We start from the raw sequence: 24,766 nt of genomic DNA, 5'->3' as shown, positions 1-24,766 counted from the left end.
GTACTGAATCCAACCCCGGGAGAGTAATGCGGCGCAGAATACGTGCCGTATAGATGCTGGGGAGCGAGCGCTCGACAAGCACTCTGAAATAATGAAATGTAATCGATCTCTCTCACGCCAAACAAAAATATATAACCAGTGCATACTGACAGCACACGTGCTTTATAGATGAGGGAAAAAACTCTAGTAGATGATATATTATTTCAAGTAAAGAAAAAGAAATGTACTTGGGCTGCCAATATGGTGATACAAACAGGAAATAGGTGAATATTTAGGGTAATAGGGTAGATGCCAAGAAATGAGTCAAGAAGAAGGGGAAGGCGAATAACACGATGAAGGGGGGAAATACGAAAATTCACTACCCAACAGTGGACTCGAGCGGCGCAAGACCGGAGCTGTTGAAAGTCCATGGGCCTTCGGCCTGCAGTGCGTCTGAGTAGGCTGTTGATGATGGGGATACTTATGAATATTCATGAAAGCCGTGTTAAGCCCTCGCACAATCCACGTCTTATCTGGGTAAAATTAGCCTGACGCAGTGGTTTTTGTGTCTTTCATGAATCGAAGTATTGGAGTCAATTTGTTACTTTTCGAAAACAAGACAGGATAGCAACATGACGGTAACGCAACAAAATAATGGTATTTGTCTGGCCGTATCACTGGGCTCTGAAATAGATGCTGCTACTCGCCACCGAGAACATTAAGGAAGCCTACGCTAGATTATTGCCCTCCCGATAGACTTGGTGTGCGAGAACTCTTGAACGATTACACCTGAACGTAGGCTGCTCTTAAGAGTTCACTTACTTTACAGTATGTTTTTCCTAACTATTTATTACCGGTTTCTAAACAGACGCACCGCGTCTGCTCTACCGTTACTACCCTTTTCTTGACGTACATCACAGAGCGCTGGCCGGCAGCTTCAGAGTTTTATCCTCATATGATTTAACAGGAGTGCTATACATAGTACTACGTTGTCACTGGCCAGATGTGCTTGCTGACTCCCAAAGAGGGCCACATATACACTTCAATGAGTGACTGCAAATGAGCTATCTTAGCCAAAGCACAGTAGTCTTGTTACGCGCGGTTCAAGCAGCAAGCAGTGCGGCAGGAATACCTATTTTTCGGCAATCGTTACTATTTGGAAAATATTTCATACTTTTAGGAAACGTCAACTGCGAATGACAGGCAAAGACAAAACAAAAACAGGTGGCAGATGTGAATGACTACATTCTACGACGGGGAATACGCACGTTGGGCGAGCCAGAAGTTCCCGAAGAAGGACGCTATTTTTTTGTGCACAGAAGCTACGTAGTCAAGCGCGCTGATTGGAGAATCAACGTGTTGAAGCAGGTCTTCCGGGACTGCGCTGGACATTCTATCTGTTCTACAAACATCATGCAAAATGAGGTGGAGAATAGGCTTTATTATTTATTTTTGAGCAGTCCTTCGTGCAATCGGGAGTTCGATATAGTCCTCGCCAAGAGCCGGCTGCACTTGCCTAGTGAGCGGGCGCGTATGCAAGAGCACGATACATACAAGAACGTCGTATATTTATTTCTAACACTGTTACGGGACAGAGCCCTCGAACAACCGACAGGTATGAGCTTTAGCTAGCGAAGATTAGGCCCACAAAAATGCCAAGGAAACCATGAGAGACGCCGAGAAGTATTCGAACGAAACGGACTCTGCTTTTACTACGGACACATAGCTTGCGGGGCAGGAGAACCTATCCACGCAAAGACTAAGTACCGGGCGATCAATATGCATTCAAGGGGCCCTGCAACACTGTTTTCTATATTTAAATTCTAAATTCTTCCCCAACGTAGTCAGCGAACACATGCAGTACTTATCAAATATGGTCACGGAATACTTATGCCACAATTACTGCTCTGTACCCAAAAGATCGTCGCAGCCAACAAACTTGCTCAAGAAAAATTTTTCCTTTCCTGATCTTGGCGTTCTTCGATCTCTGAAATTACATCGTTACAGTGATATAGTGGCTATTGGCGGGTTTTCTTTGCGTTGCAGCAATAAACGCCATCGATAGCCTTTAAAAACACAAAAGCAAAGCGTTTACAGTCGGAGAATCTGCTGCGACGATCAAATGATGCAGTGCCGCTCCGTGCTGGTGATATTTACCGCTTTTCCAATGCTTCTAGACGCGAACGCAGGAGTGAAAGCGCTTATCGGAAGTGCTGCAGAGTCCCTTAAAGAACATCGACGGTCTCTGCTGAACTTATGTTGTGCCGCTCCAAGAAGTGCCGCGAAAATGTTCATCAAAGCTTCAGTTCCTCTCTAAAACTCCACATTTTCTTGGCGATATTGGTTGAATGATCACAGTGACTACCCTATCTGCTTAGAGACAGCGACATACGTCTTGGGGCGACAAAGTCTAATAAACTGGGCTAAAAAACCAGGGAGAGAGAGAGAAAAAACTTTATTTGTCATCTTTGCTAAGCGTAACCACCCGAGAGGGAGTTTCCCGGTAGGCGCTTCGTCAGACGACTGCCAGGAACCCGTAGTCCTAGGTGGCGCTTTCCGCCAGCTGGTCGACCGCAACTTGTAATTTGGGGATAGCGCTGAGCTGCGCGGTGTTCCACTACCCGCAATTTCTGATGTGAAATCCAGGGTTGAAACACAGTCCGAACCATGTGTTTGAATGAAGCATCTGATAGCCCGCACCATTTGCTCATGTCCTGGTATCGTTCTGGGTACTTTCGATGGGCTAGGGTGGGGTGGGGGAAAGTGCATACCTGAAGCCTACGCCACGATACTAACAGTCAACTTGCAAGGAATCTGTGAGCTGTCGGAAGTTTTAGACGGCTTAGCCTATAGGGCTGTTTAATTTCCAGATATGTCCAGAGCCCATCCCTTCCCCCCGTGTCAGGCGGCACCTCTTCAGACTCGATGTCATCCTGGTTTCAGAATACTCGGGCTGCCTCGTGGGCCACTTCGTTTCCCGAGAGGGACGAGGGCACTGGCGTTCAAATTAGATGGACTTGTCTTGCTGTTAGATCAGAGCGGGTCCATAGTATACGTGCCGCTTCTGTACAAACCCTCCCTGTTGCGTAGTTGCGCTGGGCGGTCTTGGAATCCGATACGATGGTGCTTGTCCGTGTACCCGTTATGGTGAGTGGATTGGCCACTTCTCCCTTGTTTGGGCGGGAGGTACTGACTGAACACGAGGATATCGCATTACCTTGCTGGTCAACCACCACTGCTGTTACCGCGCTTCTGGCAGGGCAGCTCGCCGTGTCTACGTAGCAGACCTCTGAGTTAGTGTGGTGCTGTTTCTGTAGCCCCATGACCCTTGCTTGTCTGCGCTCTTGGTGATGTGGTGGATCCATGAAAGAATTTCGTTTAATTAGGTCAACCCCACCAACTGAACATCAACACACCCTCAGACGTTTGCACAATCGGACATACCTGCGTAGATGGAAGGATGATAGTTGTAGCTTAGACAAAGCCTACACAAGCTGGTGTAACAGTTGTGGTGACTCAAAAACCTAAGGGTTGGTATGCGCAGTAGGATGACAAGATTCGATTCCCAGCATTGCGGCTGTTTTTCCCGTGGAGACGTAACACACAACACCCGGCAGTCGAGATTTAGGGGCTCTTTTAGGCATCGAAGGTGGTAAACAAGAAACCACCAGGATACCAATTTCCAGTGTTACCGGTGCAGACAAGCGTGCTGCCATTTACAGCGTTTCTTGCCGGTTGTAAATCTACTGTTTTAATCTGCAACTATCCCATGATCAGTCCCTTCGGGACCAAGTTTATACGGGCAGAGTGGCAGGGTGTATACCGGTAAGCAGCGATGACAAGTGCTAAAAGTAATTCGGACATAACCTCTTGAAAAAAAAACTAGGTAAACTAAAATACCGGCTAAGCGCAGTTACAAAAACGGACAAAACAGTACTTAATTTAAATAATCTTTTTAATCAGAAACGGGAAAAGGCTACTAGGAAGACCATGACCTTAATTTTTTTTCTGCCCATACCGCAGTTATCACTTGTGTGTTTACTACCCTAAAATCTCTGTGAAAATACAAAAATACTATGAGCTATTAGCTCAACAACTCTCACCGTTGGAACTATGGCGTCCTTCCATTGAAAAAAAAGTAACTGACGGAGCTGTCCGGCAGTCGCCCCTGTAATGCAACCTATCAAATATTCCTTTTTTAGCCCAGGTTGTCCATCTTCAGTTTCGTACTCGAAGTGGTTTTTAACAGGTACTTTTGTAACAAACCAAATAATTTATGATCGAAGGATAATAGGGCGGTCGATGGAAACGATGTTCTATGCCCAATTTTCAGAGCGGCGGTTCTCTGCGCTTTCAAAAGAAATGAATGCTGCTGGTGCGACCCTTTTATGATGTCTCTTTAGGACGGCATCTCTTCAAACGCTGATATTTCTTTTGGTGCGTTGCCCCTTTGTGAAGTGGGCTTTCATCTTTCTTGTTCAAGCCGGAAGTAAAAAATGGGTTTGAACCAGGAGTCTTTGTAGTACGGAAAGAAGCCATAAATTTTTGGGAACATTTTTGTTGCGGGTTACTGGGTGAGATAAAAAATTCACCACACGCCATATTGGTGCTAAATTATCTAACGCAAAACAAAATTTCGCTGAGGTCATCGGTTATGTCATGCGTTTTTTCTCTCTGATTCAGAACCACCCATTTTTTAGTTTCTTTTTGTATTGCATAGTTTGCTCTTTTCCCTCCGACATTGCTGTTTTATATACGGAAAAGTAAAAATACTCCCGTCGTTATTTTTTGCGGTATTTAAAGTAAGTAAAAAGCAATGACACCACTCTGACGTTCCTACTTATTTCGCCATAAACATGCTCCTAAAGAAGCGTTTGCATTGCATGCAGTGGATTTAGGACGGTTGTAGTGGTGAGTGTGATGATAATGGCGGCGTTGTTTTATTGTGTACGATAAGGATTATGAGGGGGACGACGACCACGACCATGACGGGGACGAGCACAGCAGCAAGAAACTCATTCAAATAAGCATAAGCGGGTTGCAAAGTTTGTGGTTAGCTGGCGCATACTATTTTAGCGCCTACAGTGTTGGAATTGTGGTTCTTTCAAACTTCGTATCATCCCCGCGTTTACAGGATGAGTGTAAATACGAATCAGTGTAATGTATCGTTTCTGGTAGAAAACAACACTTCGTATTGACGGCTCTGAACCTAAAAGCTGTCCGACCGAACTGCCATTTTCGACCATGAGCCGAAACCTAGTATAAGTTGTTTTGCTGCAAAAATGTAGGGTGTTCAAATTAGAACACTCTGGGGTGAAATAACAACTGCTCTTAAACTTTTCTGAAGGTCCGCAGGTCTGCAACTCATATTGCCAACATAAGGCAAACGAATATCAACGCGGTTCCCTTTTAAATCTCTGCCACAGGAATAGTTATAGTCACTTGCGTGGGGTGAAACCACCGCACCAGGCTTAACTTGCCTGAGAATTACGAAAATTGCACAAAAATGGAGAAACCAAGGAAGGAAGACAAACAATGCGCATTTTACAACTATTTATTTGCAGGGAAACAAGGTTCCCTAAATACGCTTCCACATGGCATAAAAACATAAAAACAGATAGTAAAATCGATGACAACACAACAATACTCAGGCCCACCTACATATTGCCAACAGGAGGAAAACGAAAGTTAACGCGGTTCCCTTTTAAATATCTGCCACAGGAATGGTTATAGTCACTTTCGTGGGGTGAAACCACCGCACCAGGCTTAACTTGCCTGGTAATTACGAAAATTGCGCTGAATGGACAAACGGAGGAAGGAAGACAAACAATGCGCATTGCAAAACTATTTATTTGAAAGCAAACAAGTTGCCTTAAATAGGCTTCTACATGACATAAAAACATAAAAGCAGATAGTAAAATTGATGACAACACCACAATACTCAGGTCCGCCTACCGCTTGCTGTCGAAAAAACGAAAAACAAAAAACCCAAATAAAAAGTGGCGAGTTCCGCATTGCTTGTCTTCCTTCCTCTGTTTGTCCATGCAGTGCAATTTTCGTAATTCATAATGCACCAACTTGCCCAACAGCACATTTTGGCTGAGAAACCTTTAATGCAGTTGTCCTAAACCTTCAGCATCACCAGTACTCCGATCACAGAAGTGGTAAGGGACCTCGCGATAAAATATGGTCGTCGACGTCATGACTTCGAACACTTTGCATTTGAAACTAGCCCAAACAGATATGCAATGAGAATTATTTTTTTATGGTGCATGTATTAATTTAAGAAATGCCAAACAATCTGCTCTTGCAGGTGTCGCCCAAACACCTATTACATTCCCGACTTTTGTGTCTGGCTTTTTAACATTCCTAGCGTGCTGGGCATAAAGCTGACTCTAAAACGCCGGTTTAGCGAAGTGTAAAGTGCGTGCCAAGCAGCCTTGTTTAAAGACGATAGCCTTTTTGGGTTACTTAAGTGCAGAACTTTTGGTCTGTCGGTTTGTGTGCTTGTCTGTCTGTGACTACATTCAGCCATCCGGCCAAAGGGAAACAGAAGCTGCGCAATAGTCTTATACACCCACACCCAAATGTAAATGTCGAAGTCCGGTCTATATCTTCACACTAGTCAACACTGTTGACGAAGAACAAGACATTACGCAAAACTAAGCCGGAAAATCAATACATATGCGGTATTTAGAGCATTCCTTCATTGACAAAATAAAGGATGCTTGGTTTTTGCGATAGCAAATGAAATACTACATCGCCTGTAGAAAACCGTCGCCTGCTGTTGCCATCGCTACTATAGCCCCTGGAAGCATTTGAGAAATCAAGCGGTAAACGCAAGGACAGATAAATACTACGTTCCGCTTGGCACGCTCGTGGAGTAGAACAACGTGGTTCTATAGAAGTTGTAGTAGGGTGCCTCGATTTGCGCGCATCTCCACTGTTCGGAAGCGCTGGCATCGAGGCAACCCATTTGGAGCAGTGGAACGTGGTAAAGTCAAATTGACTTGAGTAACTTTGAGCAAATTGACTAGAGCAATCTTGGACGTAATGAGACGGGAGAGGAAGAGCATGAGAAGTGAGCGTGAAACAGAAGGGAGGCATTTACTTGGCAAGGGCGGCTGTCGGCTGTCTTTCGTCGACATTTGCAACCAGAGGAGCATACACGCGACCATTTTTTTAGTTGGGGAAGAGGTCTGGCAACCAAACATTATTGAGATGGCGAGTTTTGGGGGCACCACGCCGACCCCCTGAAATACCCTCGAGGACCCGTGGGGGTCCGTGGGCCATGAGTTTAGAGCCACGGCTCTAATAAATGTGGGAAGGTGCAGGTTAAGCCTCCTCTGTCATTGTAAGGCATTGGTAGACTCATCGGTGTACCAGGGATTTTCGTGAGCAGCAACCCAGCAAGATGGAAAATTGGGGCATCAGCCATGTTCCATGGTATGTAATAACGTATGCAGTGCAATCGAGTCTCAGTAAACCGTATTAAAACGTTTTACTTGTTCAGCGTCAACAGGTTTGGCTTAGTAAGAAAGCACTAGTAGCATGCCTCAGCAGATTTTATGGATCTAAGATCTGGCGAATCTTGTGAGGGCTCCTATACCGACCTTGCTCATACATTTCGGCACACTAGAGAGAAGGGGCAACCCTGGTGTATGCAATGGCCCGTTGTAAGGTCTGACACCGCGCTCTAAGGTCTAACACTTTCACTTGTTACCGGCACCTCGACGTATGATGGGTGTAGCGTTGCTTTATATGTCTTGAAGCTCAGCTTGAATGTGTGCCAACGAATACGTAAACATATATCGTTATGCATAACGTTGTTCTTTCATTTTGAACGTCATCCGCCGGTTACGGAGTAACTGAAACAATTCTCATTTTTTTCATTGTGTGTAGTCGTTGTTATTCGCGTTGTAGGTGCTGGTTGACGTTGAGTGAACTCAAAAGGGAAACGTGATTCCTAAGATGCGGCGCTGTGGTATTATCCTGACAGGTGCGGCTTTCATCGTAGCTAAGAAATAGGAACCCACAGAGTTTGCATGCATCCACGATAAGACATCTGGCAGTGCTTAATCAGAAGGAATCTGTGCAGCTGGAGCACGGGTTGATGCAACCGCTTCTAGTTGCTGAGGTCCTGTCCAAAGCAGCCAACGAATCAATCAATTACCTCCACCGTTTACGCTCAGTGCATTGAGCACAAGGGATCTGTTGGTACTCATTCTTCTGAGCGCATAGAGGTGGCACTTCCCGGTTCATTATTCGCCATCTTGCAAACACAAGGCCTACGTTGTGAGACTGCGAATTTTCATAGGTTTACTTCCACCCTCCTGCTAGAATTGAAAACACCACCGTGTTCGTCATTCCAGACGAACTAGACGTCCCCATGCTTCTGCCCACATGTTTGGCTTCAGCACTGACAAAGCAATCCAAAGCGGGTGCATTCCGCCATATTTGTACTCAAAGAAAGGCTGAAATATAGCTCTTTCAGTTGCAGCCACCCTCTCTACGGGACTGCGCACTACGTTTCGCATGTTATCATAGCCTTTCTTGTGCCATTGCAAAAAAAAAAAGCGTGAAAGAAGTCTCGCACTACCGCAGCGAGGGAACCAACTGCGAGTCAACTGCGACCTTTGCGTATCGCAAAACAAGTTTCTTTGTGTCCTTGATTTCCACCATTTGCGTGCGTGGAAGTTTCCGTTGTGTTGGAAATCAGAAAATACAGTCACGGAAGGCCCCTGCATATGAGTAACCTAAAGCATGTTTACTCCCTGGTGTGCCTTTATTGCTGCAGCACGCTATTCTATTCCAGAACACTCCAAAACTTAAGTATATCAGAACGCATTTCCACGACGCCCTCCCCCATTCTTCAGCCGCATAAAATCATACCAACAGCCAGCTCAATGAATACAGATTCCACAGTCCGTTGGCAAACTCTCGCCACGTAGGCCCACGGATTGATATTCAGATTCGTCTGAGGCACTGTCACCCCGCTGGATGCAGGGAGCTGGTACAAACGTGTTTTAGGTCTCCCCGTGCAAAACTTTTAAGCGCTGAAATGCAAGTGGAGAACTAGACTAATGCATCCAAACACAGTTTAAAGCTGTTGATTTTGTTGGCACAAAATAACGAAGAAACTTTTTTCGTAATATTTAATCATAAAAAGCGTCCATTGAGGGCTACATGCAAAATAATCTATGTCGCATTCCCATCTCTAAAAACCGAAAGATCTCTGCCGTCAAAAAAATTGCGTTCATGCTGTTCACTTGCTATGATTTTGGTACAATATTTCTCAACTAGTACCTCAACAACCATTTAATAAATAATGTATTCTGTTATCCTGAACGTACCATGATTATCCATTGCTTTTACACTTCAGAAGACTCTGTCGTGCACGCATGGTGCACAACATTACCTTAATATGTTTCATCTTGCATCAAGATGGTGAATATGCACAATACTACACATCGCTGCCACATAACGCAGCAGTTTTCACTTTATTAAAACAATAACCATTTTTATTACAGTAACATATCTATGTTGAGTGAGGTAGCGGAAAGCTAAAAGCCGATCTTGTTATGGCTATATTCTTCCTTTTTACAGTATCTTAAAGGAGCCATGAAGAGAAAATGCAAGTTGGTTTTATTCGAAAGATTTCGTGTTTTACAGTGCCCCCAGAGCTTGTCCGGATACAAACGGTGCTTTATTCACTGAGAAATTAAACAATTTAGGTTAAAATGTTGATTTTCCCGCTCAATCGTGCGTTTTCGTGGCATCACAGGAACCGTCACGCATGCGCCGTACAGGGTAGAGACACGTAACGCTGGCGCCGCCATGTTCGGTTGCTCGCTCGCCGCCGAAGCAAGTCATCGTGTCAAAACCGCGCTAAAATTATCGCCGCAACGCGGTTCATTGAAGAAGTTTGACTCATACTGTCTGTTTCGCGTTGCTAGGTCTCGTGGGAAAAGAAAAGAATAACGCGTTGAGCCCGTTGGCCCAATTGCGGCGGCACGGGACCGTTCAAAGGTTGTCTCCACCCTGTACAGCGGTGTTGGTTTGTTTCCGCGTTTCTTTACGTTCCGTAACCTAGATGGCGCCACCATACCGTGGCAAGCGTTTGGTTTGTTTTTGCCCGCATTTAAACCTGGCTTGTTTTTGTTCTGGGAGAAAATATTCGTTCCCTGAAACAGTGCTCGCTCGACAAATGGGGTCACGTAAGACACCGTTGCTTGCGTCAATCGGCCAGTGTCGTCTGAGACAACCCCAAGCCCCATAGTGCTGTGCAGCTAAACCAAGCATGCTGTGCGCAGTACGAACAGCAGAACGCATCAGTACTTCTATGTTTACATGTGCTTTCGTAACTTCCACTGTTTGTCCCATCATTCTTATTGCTTTGTAAAGAATGTGCCCTAAATTTAAGGCCAAATCGCTCGTTCGTCTAGTTTGTAAGCTCTACCTAATTTGCGTCTGCTTCTGCCAGCCTCCGCCAATCGCAGAGCTTAGCTCATGTGACATCACAGGTTCTGTTGCGGGAAATGAGCTGGTGGGTTCCTAATGGGTCCCGTTTTTCCTAATTATGTAGCTTATTTGAGCGAAGTTTACGTTAAAAGTGGTGTCAGTATGATTCTAACGAGACAATCTTTTGAATGAACCAAACTTGTGTTTTCTCTTCATGGCTCCTTTAAAGGTTTTTTAAGTGCTTTTTTACACACACAGACACACATATATATAATATATATATATGTATATATAGGTAGTTAGAAGAGGTTACTGGCGACTGGATGTGAAATACGTAGAAGATCACAATGGAAACATAACAGTATTTAATGACTCGACGTTTCGGACGGGGAGCGTCCTTTATCAAGAGTAATATCTTACAGAATGGAGGTGGTTTATATACAGTTCAAGCACTTGAGGTTACGGGGGCGGTGACATATGGTTAAGATTGGAAGCGAGGAGGAAGAGAGAGAGGCGCATTGAAACATAAGAGAGGAAGCCAGCAATAAAGAAGCATAAACTAGAAAAGCAGAAATTAGTGAGAGAGGGTGATGGAAAAAGGGAGTGTAAGGGATAATTAAATTGAGAGAGAAAACGGCAGCGGTGGGGACAGGCAAACTAAAAGCTTACACGACAGAAAGAAGCTGAGAAGCGATAGGGGACACATAATTGCGTGGTAAGCAGGGGCGGCGAGTTGTAAACGCCCGCGGTCAGTTTCGGCAGTCTACAACGCCAAAGGATGCATAGGGGCATGGTTATGCTCTTTTTTCTTTTTTGAAAAGGCGTGGGTTCTGTCCCCACTCTCGGCGAGTGTTTTTTCTTGCTTTCTTTCGAACGTAACGTTACAAATATTAACTTCACTAACCCTAGTAAAATAAACAGAAAAACTTAGCCTAACCATACCTATATGCCTCAATTGCAGTTGTCGACTGCCGAGCAATGTTCCGTATATATATATATATATATATATATATATATATATATATATATATATATATATATATATATATATATATATATATATATGTGTGTGTGTGTGTGTGTGTGTGTGTGTGTGTGTTGATTGCGAGAAGGGCTGGCTTAGGTTGCCGTAAAAAGTAGTAAAAAATGGGTATAGCTTCTAACAACACTGTTGATTTGTCGACGTTTCGGTCGGATATATATATATTGGTCGGGTTTCTTCTTCAGTGGGCCAGTTCAGCGCGTAGAGCATTGTGGGAGAGACGATAGCGTTTGTCCAGTTTCTTAGAATATTTAATACTTAACAGCTCCGAAAGGAGGACTTTTCTTCTTCGGGGAAAGAACGGTCCTCCTCTCAAAAAAAAAAAATATATATATATATATATAAACTTGCGCCCTCTCAACGTCAAAAGAAGATTGCCTAAGCATCCTATATTTCAACAAAGCGGTTCCTGTTTAGTTTATGGCGCCGGCTTCTTTATTTATTTTAGTTTTTTTAAGCAACTTCACCGTCTATTTTCTAGAAAAACCTTATTTCTGTTTCGACACCCGTGCACAAAGGCACGGCACCGAACAAAGTACATTGAATCACGTGGACGTTCTGTGCCTCCTTTTCCAACGCAGATGCGGTCTTTCTGTGTTGACGCCCCGTGATAAGTGTGGCTTGAAGCTTGGCAAGGCAAGCGGCTTGCAGGCGAACGTGCTGCCAGGAGCACCCCAGTCGCTTTCGCAATCCTGGAACAACCGCTGCCGTTGCGCAATGCCGTCCTTCTGCTCCTGCTGGCAATGGTTCTCTGCGTACGGTAAGACAGCAAAGGCCACCAGTTGCGAAAGATGGTTTGACGCCACGAGATTTACAGCTGCAGAGGGCAACAATAAAGTATTGTTTTATGACAATAATAAGACATACAAATGGGTGCATTACGTCACCTTTTTTACGCAGTGAGGAAACGGCCTTAGCCTGAAATCGATATTCAGGTTTTGGTTGAATCGTGAAGTTTTTTTGGAAGCAGACCGCTCTCATTCTAGACAATCAACTGTGATATTGGGTTGTTGCGAAATTGGTTTACGGTTGCACCTAGATGTTTAGAAGTGGCGATTTCCCACTAATACAGGGTGCTGAAAGCCTGTAACGGCTATCCACAACTCAATGAATCAAATAGAAGTCTAAGCTGGTATGCCATATTTCGTGGGTTTAGGACGTGATAGGTTTTACAATGCACGCAAAGGAGAATGATAATGTTTTTATTTCTATTTACTATATGCCAGCTAACAGATATCCCCCTGTGAATGCGCAGCAGACCTACTCTGATACCACAAAATTTGTTTTTTCCTGTCAATGTATCACGCTTTGAGATCGCCTATTTCTTCTTTTGTTTTGTAGAGGTGGAGGCCCTGTTTCTTCTCCCTTGGATATTTTTTACCATAATTGTTGAATAATATATGAAACCGGGGCGAAACAATGGCAATACGTGTAAATAGCAATATCTGCGATGTATTTATTCCGTTTGAAACTATTAACAGGAACTGTTGGTGTAACCTGACGCTACAAGACATCCTGCCGGACGACCCTAGCCAGTATGACCGGTCCTCTCCGCCTAAGATAGAAGGTATGTCGGTCTGCAGAGTGCGCTACAGACACCTTCTTCCAAATTGAATCTAACGTGGAACGCACAGGCAGGTCTACGTTGCAGTTGTTAAAAGAACAATAAATGAAACATGCAACGTCGCTCTGGCCCATGTCTTTTTGGAGCAGCAATCAGAACCATCCACTAATCAAGTGAGTTTTATTATAGGTTAGACAAAGAAGAGTGTGACATTAACCAGACTTGCTACACAATAGAACTTATTTCTAGTGTTGGGTGGTGCAGAAAGCAGCTTTGCCGTTTGAACTCGTCACATTCAAAAGCAAACACTACACAAACAATCAGTAAGAACTGACCCTTCATATTCCCCCTGTTTATGTGTTTAATTGATTCACGTTTTCGGTATCCAATTTGTAGGGGTTGCGATGGGGGGGGGGGGGGGGGGACACGGGTAATCTCACAGTAGAAGCTATGCTTCTGCATTGAACTGCCCTCTGTTTTTACCGCTGTTGTAGCGCTGGCAGAAATTAAAATCTGCTCGTAACAGCTGCTATTTGTTTAACGTTGTATACTCGCCGCTGTTTTTTTTTCTCTGCCAGTATTGTAATGTCTAATAATTTACCGCCACAGGTCTGAAGTTTACTTTTCGTGTATATCTGTGTGAGGAGGGAAGGAAAACCCCCTCTGCAGGTTCTTGAGTAGGGTGTGTTCGGTGGCGAGTGGGGCTAGCCACAGCCGCCAGTTAATCAGACGAGGGCGCTTTGTGAGGTTACGAAGACAACATGTATTTTAGAACAGAGCACGATGCAGAGAGACTACCAGAGAGCTAACAAAAACCCAAAAGGAATAACTAGTCTACAAATGCGACATCGAGAAATCAAAAACGCTAACTAATGTACAGAAAAGCCTATAAATCTAAACACCAGAAAAGAGCAACAGAAAAGTTCATAAACAGTTCACCGTGACGTGGCGTAGTACTCGGGCGTCGGGGCGTCGCGTTGCGTTGCGCTGAGGGTCGCGTCGGGAAGTCTCGCGTGCTGGGCCGTTGACGGTGCAGCTCCGTCGCTGCTCCTCCAAGAACGGTACTTGCGGGAGCGGTCGTGGCCGGAACGGTCGTGGCCACGTCACGGAAGGCCGCGGGCAGTCGACACCCGGGAGCCGCCGGTAGACGATGATCTCCCGGCCGTGGTCGTTCAGGACCGGGGCACGACGCAGCGCGTGTGCCTGCCACGGGCCAGGACACTGGGGATTAGGACGCTGGTCAGGGGAGGCCTTGGCGTCAGGTAGATCCCTCCGAGCTTGGGTCCCCGAGACCCGATCAGCTCTCGATCTGCGCCTGGACGCCGCTCTCCTCGAACCGTCCTCTCGGAACTCCTCCACTCGAATGGCCGTCCTTCCTCGTTCCCGTCTGGCCTCGTCACCCCTCCGTCGTGGCCGGCTCTCATAGGGCCCTCGCGTTCACCGTCATCGGCTCGTGTGACCTGCCACTTCGTCTTTTTCGGCCATGCCGAAACGAGGACAATCCCTTCACGGGCATGTGTCCGCGACGTCGTCGTCGTCGTCGTCCCCGCCGACTGAGCGCTTCACCTTACATGTGTTCCCCCTTTAGAAAGTTTTTTTCTTCCGTGAAAAAAAACTGCACAAGAAGGTGAAGAATCACTGCTGGGTGGTTGGACGGGGTAGACGTAGTTGGCATCACGGTGAACACCATCCCGCACACGGTGAACACAATCACTTACATTCTGTGACTGTCACACACACTCGCGCACTACAAGTCTCCCGTGAGTCACAACACTTCACGATTCGCAGTGTCATGCCACCACTAGGTACAAAAAAACGTCGTCAAGAACACTTGGCTTGAACCCAACAACACCAACCACTGCACCATTACCCTATTACCTCAATTATCTTAATTATCGGTTGGCGGCAACAGGCGACTAATGTAATCCGCTCCTACGTTCTCGGACCCCTTCATATACTCTACTCCGAATGAATATTCTTGTAGAGTTAGACTCCACCGGAGAACTCGACTGTTAAGGTGTTTGGCGCTAGCGAGGTACTTCAAGGGCTGATGGTCAGTCTGGACCACAAATGTTGTTCCGTACAAAAAGATGTAAAATTTCTCCACGGCCCAAACTAGTGCCAAGCATTCCCGTTCGATGGCTGAGTGCCGGGTTTCACGAGGCAGGAGTTGTCGGCTGGCGCTTTCGGTGCACGCCACGTCCAGGGCCTCCGGCGGTAGCCGGGTGCGCAGGCGGCGTCCCCTCCAGCGACAGCGTCTGCCTTCGAGAACGCGCCTTGTCTCCTCGCTGCAAACGAGTGAATTTCAGTGAGCGTTTGCTGTTGGGACGACGACCCGTCTTCGGGCGTTCTCCAAGAAGTGGCTGGAGCCCGCCTGCCGGGCCGGGCGTTCCTCCAGTTCCGTGCTCGGGGCGCACATTTGGCTTCCACGTTGGAAGTGGAACTCGCGCTTTTGTCGACCTCCTGAGCAGTGGCCGAGCCGTCCCTGTAGCGGATGGGGCCCCGTCTGGGTCTAGAGGTCGCATTACCTTGTAGATTGTTGGGGCGGCGACCAGGAGGCTTGCAGCAGGCAACGTCGCTGCGAGTTTTCTCGGGTGACAGGCCCCATCTTTCGGCTGTCTGTTGCGGGGGCTTCCCAGCCGGCGGGACTTTAACCGGGCAGGATCCGTAGCGGCGGACCGAAGCCTCCTTGCTCGTCCTTTGGTGCGACTCATGGTCCGTTGCGCGTCGTCGGTTGCCCTTTGATGACTTTGGCGATATGTGACCAATGATATCGACCGCTACTCGTTCAAACGGTGAATCAATGAGCGGAATGCACCGAAGTGGTGCCTTCGGGACTCTTCCTTTTGGAAACGTCCGCTGGCAAGCGTGGCACGAACGGATGTACCGCTGCGCGTGCGCTTGCACCCCGGGCCAATAAAAGGCTTCTAACAGGCGCCCAACGGTCTTCTTGATTCCCAGGTGTCCCGACATTGGACTCTCGTGTGCCAAGCTCAGTATTTCGGAACGAAACTTCTTCGGGACTACGACCTGTTGAAATACGTTGTCTCTTGACATTTCGTATTGCCTCCACAGAAGTCCGTTTTTGACAAAAAACGTGTGAACTCCCGCTCGCTTGCCGGTTACGGGTGTTCCAACCCTGTCCCAACATATCCGTAGAGTCGGGTCTTTTTCTTGTTCCCGCCGAAGCTCCTGCGGGGTTACTTGGATGACGTTCAAGGCCGCTGTGGGGCTCCTTCTGCGTGTTGTAGGTCCTTTCGTCCCCATGACGACTTCGGTGGAGGGTGCGGCAGTCACGTCACCACTTGTCTCTGTGGCCCATAATAAGCTGCCCTTTTCCCTCCACGCGGGATCCGGATCTGAGGCATCGCGTGCCCCTGGAATATTTCCCACAATTACATCATATATTGGGGTCTGCATACACCTTGCGGTAGCCTTTCCGGAGAAATAAGGCGTTAATACTTCCACAACTGCCTCTTCGACCTCGACGCTCTCCCCATTTGCTAGAAGCAACGTAGCTTTTGTCCCTGTCATCGCCGAATCGGTAACCAGGGACCTACGGACCACCAGTGTATTGCTTCCGGTGTCCCGCAACACAGAAACCTTCTTCCCGAAGAGTTCCCCTTCGAGCACTGGAAGACGAGGCCGCGTGGAGTTCCTTTGTACCGCGCGGGCAACCCTCATTTCTTGCCCCCTCTCTGGACAGGAATGATCACAAAGAGGACTCCCATCCCTGTCCTTCGAAGAAACGCATTGGCGTTCTGTCGGTGACATACAGCAAGATGCCGTCTCCTTGCTATTGGCTCGTTTAGGGCAAGACTTGACGTTATGACCAACTTGACGGCAATCCGAGCAGTACGGTTGCTTTGGCCTCGACCGACAATCTGAGGCTTGGTGACCCAGCTTGTCACACAAAAAGCACCGAGGGGTTCTGGCTGGGTTCGTCATATTCCTCGCCTCCTTTGACAACCCAGCGTCCTGCGCTCCCTTAAAGCGCAGCAGGTTGATTTGATGCTGGGCCTCGAGGAAGTGATCGGCGGCCTGCGTCATTTCCGAGAGTTTCGTGCAGTCCCTTTCCCGTAGGAAAACTGCTAACGTGCTGTGGCAGTTGGTCAGGAATTGCTCCGAGACAATTAACTCTCGTACTCCGTCATAGGTTTTAGGAGTACCTCCCATCTCCACCCAGCGGTCGAAGAAACTCTCTAGTCTCGTCGCATATTGCTTCGCCGTCTCACTGTCTTGCGGCTTGCTCTGCCGGAACCTTTCCCTGTAGCCTTCAGCCGTGAAACGGAAACGTTGCAGTAGCGCCAGTTTAGTCTTGTCATAATCGACGGACTCGTCAGGAGACAGCCGTCCGAAGACCTTCAAAGCTTCTCCAGCTAGACACAAACTGAGCGCTGTGGCCCATTTCTCTTTCGGCCAACGCTGTCCGTTCGCCACTTGTTCAAAGCGCTTCAGATAAGCGTCCAAATCATCACGAGCTTCATTGAAGACGGGAATGAAGTTGTGCGGATTGACATTAAAGACAGGGCTGTCCGCAGAATGCGCGTCACCAGCAGTATCCCCAGAGCCTCTACTCTCCCCAATTTCTGCCAACCTGAGTCTTAGCTGGAGGTTCTTTTCTTCCTGCTCGAGTCGCACTCGTGCAGCTTCGCGCTCCTGACGGCTAGCCTCTCGCTCTGCCGCCCTCTCATCTCGCGCTTTCGCTAGAGCATCGTCAACCCACGCACGCAACTTCGCCTCACGCAACCCAAGACGCTCCCCGGTGGCAACTAAGTCCTGCACATTCATCGTACACCGATGCAGGGATAACTGTCGCACCGTAACCTCTCAATGCGCAAACGCCCTCGTCCTGCCGTGGACGCCAATTTTGTGAGGAGGGAAGGAAAACCCCCTCTGCAGGTTCTTGAGTAGGGTGTGTTCGGTGGCGAGTGGGGCTAGCCACAGCCGCCAGTTAATCAGACGAGGGCGCTTTGTGAGGTTACGAAGACAACATGTATTTTAGAACAGAGCACGATGCAGAGAGACTACCAGAGAGCTAACAAAAACCCAAAAGGAATAACTAGTCTACAAATGCGACATCGAGAAATCAAAAACGCTAACTAATGTACAGAAAAGCCTATAAATCTAAACACCAGAAAAGAGCAACAGAAAAGTTCATAAACAGTTCACCGTGACGTGGCGTACAGTGAAACCTCGATATATCGAACAGCGCGGTGCCCGCGAAATAGTTCGATATAACCAGAATTCGATATATATAATGACGTAGAAAACGCGTCATAAACTGGTACAAATCAATAAATGAACGAGTTGTGCAGTAAATACTCACTTGGTACTTCAAAGTATTTATTCTTTTGGCTTAAAGTACTGCCGCAGGGTAGCCTGGCGTGTTATACACGACTTCCTCAACGTAGTCCAAACGTTCCACAAGCGACATGCCGGTGCCTTTTATAGCGCTGCAGTAGCGGTGCGGTAGGGCCACAACCGCTGAAACCTCGGTCGAAGTGGGGAGCGGGGCACTATCAGCGCTTGCGGGTACAACCTCAGCAGCGCCTTCGTTTGTGCGCTCAGTAGTAACCTCCGCTAGGATCTCCACACCCGTCAACTCCGCCGTCGTACCGGTGCTGTCGTCACCGCCAACTAAGTCATCAATGCACATGCTTCGTGGCTCAGCCCCAACAAAGCGCTTCAGCTGGCCCAGGTTTCTTCAAGCTCGCATTCTTCCTTCGCACCGTCTAATTCAGCTTCGGTGCAACCGATGCGCAGCAGTCGGGAACGCCCATCGCGCCACCGCTATCCTCGTGGGTACTGCGGAATAGCCCGCCGCCTGTCAACAGAGCGCGAGCGGCCTGGGCAGTCTGGGGTGGCGGAGTTCGATATACCCATTTCATGTCCGTCCCAGTTCGAAATAAAAAATTAAAAATGCATGTGATTTCCCGCGGGATATAGAAAGTGTTCGATATAGGCAATAATTCGATATACCCGTGTTCGATATATCGAGGTTTGACTGTAGTACTCGGGCGTCGGGGCGTCGCGTTGCGTTGCGCTGAGGGTCGCGTCGGGAAGTCTCGCGTGCTGGGCCGTTGACGGTGCAGCTCCGTCGCTGCTCCTCCAAGAACGGTACTTGCGGGAGCGGTCGTGGCCGGAACGGTCGTGGCCACGTCACGGAAGGCCGCGGGCAGTCGACACCCGGGAGCCGCCGGTAGACGATGATCTCCCGGCCGTGGTCGTTCAGGACCGGGGCACGACGCAGCGCGTGTGCCTGCCACGGGCCAGGACACTGGGGATTAGGACGCTGGTCAGGGGAGGCCTTGGCGTCAGGTAGATCCCTCCGAGCTTGGGTCCCCGAGACCCGATCAGCTCTCGATCTGCGCCTGGACGCCGCTCTCCTCGAACCGTCCTCTCGGAACTCCTCCACTCGAATGGCCGTCCTTCCTCGTTCCCGTCTGGCCTCGTCACCCCTCCGTCGTGGCCGGCTCTCATAGGGCCCTCGCGTTCACCGTCATCGGCTCGTGTGACCTGCCACTTCGTCTTTTTCGGCCATGCCGAAACGAGGACAATCCCTTCACGGGCATGTGTCCGCGACGTCGTCGTCGTCGTCGTCCCCGCCGACTGAGCGCTTCACCTTACAATCTGCTAAACCTTACAGTTTAGGGAAGAACATTTTTCTCACATTTGCACTGAGTGATACGTCTTTTTTCTGCTTTTGAATCGTTTCTGCTTTCTTTGTATTGACTGCCGATGCATCATTTTAGGCATACTTAGGTAAAAAAAAACTTTTCAATTGCCTGCTTTAGAATAAAAAAAAGCAATATCCCTGGAGTTATCGCACCAGTTTTCATTTGTAATATCATCCTTATCGGAACTGCACGTTTTTTATCTCCCTCTTTTCCTCCATTCATTCGGTTCTGTCGGCTTACTTCTTTATTCTTATCTTGAATGTATATTTTCTTCACTGCTGCTCGCGTATTTCAAGGTCAACCTTGTATGTTTTTCATATTCGGTGCCTACACTTCTCCTGTAGAGGTACTTCTCCGACTACTACGAAGTTCACTAAACACCAGACTACCCTACGGCTTTTAATTCGATATTATTGCTTGAGCATTTAGGCTTCTTCGGAATATTCCCTTTTGTAGTCTGCTTCGTTCGCAGTGTACCAGGTTGTTCCTTGAGTAGAAATCCTTGGGCCAATTGTCACTGTTCTTTGTACTTTCAATACGCATTTTGGGCTATGTTAGGCTCACGTCGTGTTGCCCACAGAAAAGCAGGAAATATTTTGAAATTGTGTACTAACCTTATAAGATCAATGGGTGCGAAAACGATAGCCCTGTGTACTGTGGGCTTCGCAGGAAACAATAAAGTCACCATTATTTTTATAGTAACGGACACACCTCCGGCCTTTACATAGCGTACTGAAGACGAATATAAAGGAGCTAAACATACCCCGAAATGTCTAATAAAATTACTTCTGCAGTTGCTGTCCTTCAACATTTACAAGTTCTTTTTAGGCTAACCATACAATAAAAATACATTAGTTAATCTCGCATCCACAGTTACGAGAAAATTTTCAAATAAAATTTCCCGACAATGTTGTTAGTTTCATTTATCAACTTAACCAAGCTCGGTAACAACTGCAGCGAATTTTTTGCCGTTTTTTCTTGCCTACTCCTTATGATGTACACACTCCATGGTTAAATTTTTAAAGCGAAGCTTCCTGTCTCACTGATAGCGTATACCGCGTCAAAAACTCACAGCTGGAAAGCCAACTTTCTTTGACAATGATAATGATAAAGCTGTCAGTGAATGAGAAAACGCTTCCCGGGGTCGGAATCGAACTTTGGTCCCTCGCGTTATGAAGCCCACGTCTCCCCGATTATGCCATTTCAGAATCTTTTTTATTGCCTGCTTGGACACACCCCAACTGGTTTACAACAAAATTTATGAAAAGAAACGCACCTGTGGTAGCTTTGCCACCGACTCGTTTACATTAAAATTTCTTCAAACAAACTAGCTCCTCAACTACTGGCAACCACTCAGGCGATTCTGCCTTAGCGCGATGCTCATCTCGCGTATGCACAATACTTTCAATAAAATTATACGATAGACGTCGGGCAGCTATATCTGCAAGATTAATGGCCATTCTTGCTTTGCATACGTGATAGAGGCTTACAACCATCAGCATGTCATATGGTACAACCCCTTCATTTCGTACTTGCCGGAAACGGGTTACAAGGGGGTTATTACAAGTTCCGTTCCTTTTTTAGCGTTCTTTGTAGGATACTCAATAAAACATAGTGAGCCAGCAATCAATGAATTTAGGGCCAATAATTCATAGTTCTTTGCGTGGCCTACAGTTCGGGGTCAATGGCACAAACAGGGCCTTCTCTGATAATCAACTTTAAACAAGCAGAGTATTTACTTAAAGCTTAAAAAAAACGCTTCAATGCTGGTTTTATGGCAATCTTTACTTTTTATTTATTTATTCACAATTCCTTACAGGCTCCTAGGAGCATTGAGTAAGGGGGGGTAAATACAAAACTATGTGCAAGAGCATTAAAGCAACATAGTACATAAATCGCTATGTGCATTAATACAGGTGATGCAAGCATACAAACACGTGGTAATACGCACAGAAAGAAAACAAAGATTTCAACAATTTCAAAATATGACAATGGCGCCCAACCAGAAAAGTGAACAACCAAGTAAAAAGCAAACAAAATAAAAAAAAACAAAAAAAAAACAAGGCACAAAATGAACAAGATTGTAAATGTACTGTTGTACGTCATTAACATGAAAAATGTCGAGACACATGTTCCCGAAATCTAGTACTGTCAGTTATGGAAGCAATGGTATCTGGAAGGTCATACCATTTTAAAAACTCCGGTTCAAGACCACTGAGAATACTCACCATTTCGACATGCACCCAACAGTTTGGGTTTAGAGAGGAGCGCATCGACGTGGAAAATTAGACAGAAAAACATACACCTCTCGGTTTAATGAGGACGATAGTTGAACGTGAAACTATGTCCGTGCGAAATCCAATAGCGAAAGTTCGATGTCAAAGCCTCTGCGATACATTGTCTAATATGCCTAAAAGCCAAAGTTTGGACTGTATGCGAGTCAAAGTCCAAACTCACATGACAACTAAAAAATGCGCCACGATAAATCTCCGTGTTCAACCATCGTCGTTGTTAGAAGAAGGGGTGCCTGAAATGTTTGAGAAATTAGGGCACGAACATAACCAGTACTAAATGCATCTTTATGAATGTTTCGCTGCACAGGCCGTCCAACAGTGGTGCTCTTTCATGTGACCGTCATGAGCCTGGATTCAATTGACGAGGAATCAATGGTGAGTGCGATACCCCAATCACAAAGAAGTTGCAAGCGTGTAATCGCATTCTTCATAAATTTGGTGTTTCCTTGTGCAACCAAGTCCCACACAGTTCTTAAATCGATTATTATTGCATCTAAGCGCCACCAGTTTTGGCTAGTAGCGATGTATTTATTCATGTAGTATCTCCCACAATACAGAAGGCTCGCCAAGCTCGCTGTTGTAGGATAAAGTACCGCAGGTGATCTAACCCTTGTTGTTTTAGTTGCTGTTTTTACCATGTTTACTTCAGTGCAGAAAAATACATAACTGAAGAATACCTTGCAATAGGCACTGTTCGCTGTGCACAAAAGAATTCAACGCCGTTATACAAGTTGTGTAACACGTGAAATCTGCAGCTCCTATGCATTTGCAGGGAAGTGATCCCAGGATTACGGTTATTGCTGTGGATGGGTGCCTAAGTGTGTTGGAATACAAGAACGAGCAGGAATGATAGAAAAGGGTGGTCTATTTTACTACGAAGGAATGCAGTGAGAGATAACTGCGGGGCATCGTTCCACTAACCTCCCATTCCCTATACGATTATTCCTTGGCGATTATCACACATCGTCGTACCGCACCATGCCTACTTTTATGTGTAGTCATCCGCTGATGTTCCATACCAAGGCAAAAAATCTGAATTCCGCTCATTTCGCAACACGAATTTATGTGCTCGCCCAACCGCATTCGAGTATGCACGGTAAAACCACCACAGAACATATTGTGTCCTGTTGCGGGGCTGCTCCTTGAGTCCCTGGGCGAAGGTATTATCGAAATCTCAAAGTGTTGTACAATAGCTGCTCTATCTACAAAAGCCCGCTTTTCCAAGCAGAATTCATACATGGGGGTATAAGGGCTTGCGCAAAGCATTTTATATGCAAAGCAGAAGCGTAGCAGTAAGCGTGATCACCTAAACAAAAGGCGAAATAATGGCGCCTAGTTTCAAGAACGGTCAATAACGTCTAACTCGGCATCGGGCTAATGGTACTTTTAAAAAAAGCTTTTTTCTTGTGCTACTAGTGTCAAATATCGAAAATGTTAGGGAAGATATTTCAATGCAGCACTTAAACTTGGAATGCATCCAAAAGAGGAGAATAGCAAAATCTCTCTTTGAGTTAAGAAATAAATCCATCGTCCTTATTTTACGGATATTTCTAACATTATTTCCTGTTCTGCGTCTGGTCGTGTTCGATATTGCCGAATTCACTGGGTGGTATTTCTTTCAGAGTAGCGATTCAACGCGCTGTCAATATATTGACCTACAAATTCAGTGATATCAGTTCGGCGGTAATATCGAGTTCTCACAAAATCGATACAAGAAGTCTAGCAAGCCAGCATATACTACCACAAAAGGAAAGAAGCAAAAATGGGACTCGAAGTATTTATCGACGAGCAGCTCTCGTCGAATCGAAGGTTCAGAACGCAGCTAGCAAGCATTCCATGTAACGGTTGGTTTCTTTTATCGGTTCCTTTTAAAACAAACAGCACTCAAACATTTGTAGATATGAAAATGCATCACCATTAATCTAAAACGTTCGATAATGCCAAGGTGGCGGTTCCCGGTCTCTGGCTAAGGCTTATACGCCATTTGAAGAGCGGTGCCATGAAGCAATAAATGTAATTTTTCCTGCAATACTTGCAAATCAATCATGTTAAAAATGAAAAATGGTCGCACTCTTGTAAATTTAGCGGGAAAGTTGTGACTTTATTAAAATTATAAGGCAATCCCTTCTATCGCCCGCGGAAATATCTCTACCAAGTGGACCAATACCGTGTCCAAGGCTCCCTAATTTTCAGCTGTATGCAGCATTACCACTTCCCAACTGCGTAGCAACTTCCACCGCTCGTGGAGCGGAGCAGTGTAAATGATTTTGCTCTAAGATGCATATTGGTTCTTCTGAGGAAATTCTCCCACACAGGTCTTCCCTTCTGCCTACGTCTTCAAGAAAGTCTAAATCTTCTCTCATTTTTTATCCAACCCCACACACCCGCCTCTGTGACTGCGGTGGTCATTTTGCCGGGCCTGCAAATACTACTTCCCTCGCGACGCCTTTCCCAGTCCCCTCGTGACTCGGAAAGGGGTCGGCTGGCGAGTGCGGGCTCTTCTATTGCTGACACGCTCCTCGTTTATTGACTTTCCAGCCCGGACATGTCGAGCTGGAACCCGCAGTCTGCCCTTCCCGTAGGAGCGGCAGGCTAGTCCGGAGCAGTGGTGTGCCCTAGCGGGTGGCAACGGGTTTATCGATCTATAATGCTTACGCCAAGCAAGCATAGCGTAAGAGCATGAACAGATCGAGGAAAAGAAGCGGATGGCGAACGAGGAAAGGGTGCGCTTTGTTGTTCATCTTTG

General features: G+C 46.6%; 1 protein-coding gene across 2 annotated transcripts in view; it reads left to right on the top strand.

Moving 5' to 3' along the window:
• The window catches only part of LOC144159595 (glycine receptor subunit alpha-2-like), a 70,960-nt gene that overhangs the window by 25,470 nt on the left and 20,724 nt on the right, over positions 1–24,766 (top strand). For both annotated transcript variants that reach the window (XM_077691182.1, XM_077691181.1), the window contains exons 2-4: positions 12,064–12,242; positions 12,964–13,049; positions 22,328–22,395. In XM_077691182.1, the coding sequence (XP_077547308.1) occupies positions 12,226–12,242; positions 12,964–13,049; positions 22,328–22,395 (171 nt within the window). In that variant the 5' untranslated portion in view covers positions 12,064–12,225. The remainder of the gene's footprint in view (positions 1–12,063; positions 12,243–12,963; positions 13,050–22,327; positions 22,396–24,766) is intronic.

Source organism: Haemaphysalis longicornis, unplaced genomic scaffold (assembly GCF_048455015.1).
Source record: "Haemaphysalis longicornis isolate Haplotype H1 unplaced genomic scaffold, Haemaphysalis longicornis Haplotype H1 scaffold_10, whole genome shotgun sequence".
In the NCBI taxonomy this organism is placed as follows: Eukaryota; Metazoa; Arthropoda; class Arachnida; order Ixodida; family Ixodidae; genus Haemaphysalis; species Haemaphysalis longicornis.
Note: the sequence above shows the minus strand (reverse complement) of the source record. Positions and strands in the feature narration are given on the sequence as shown.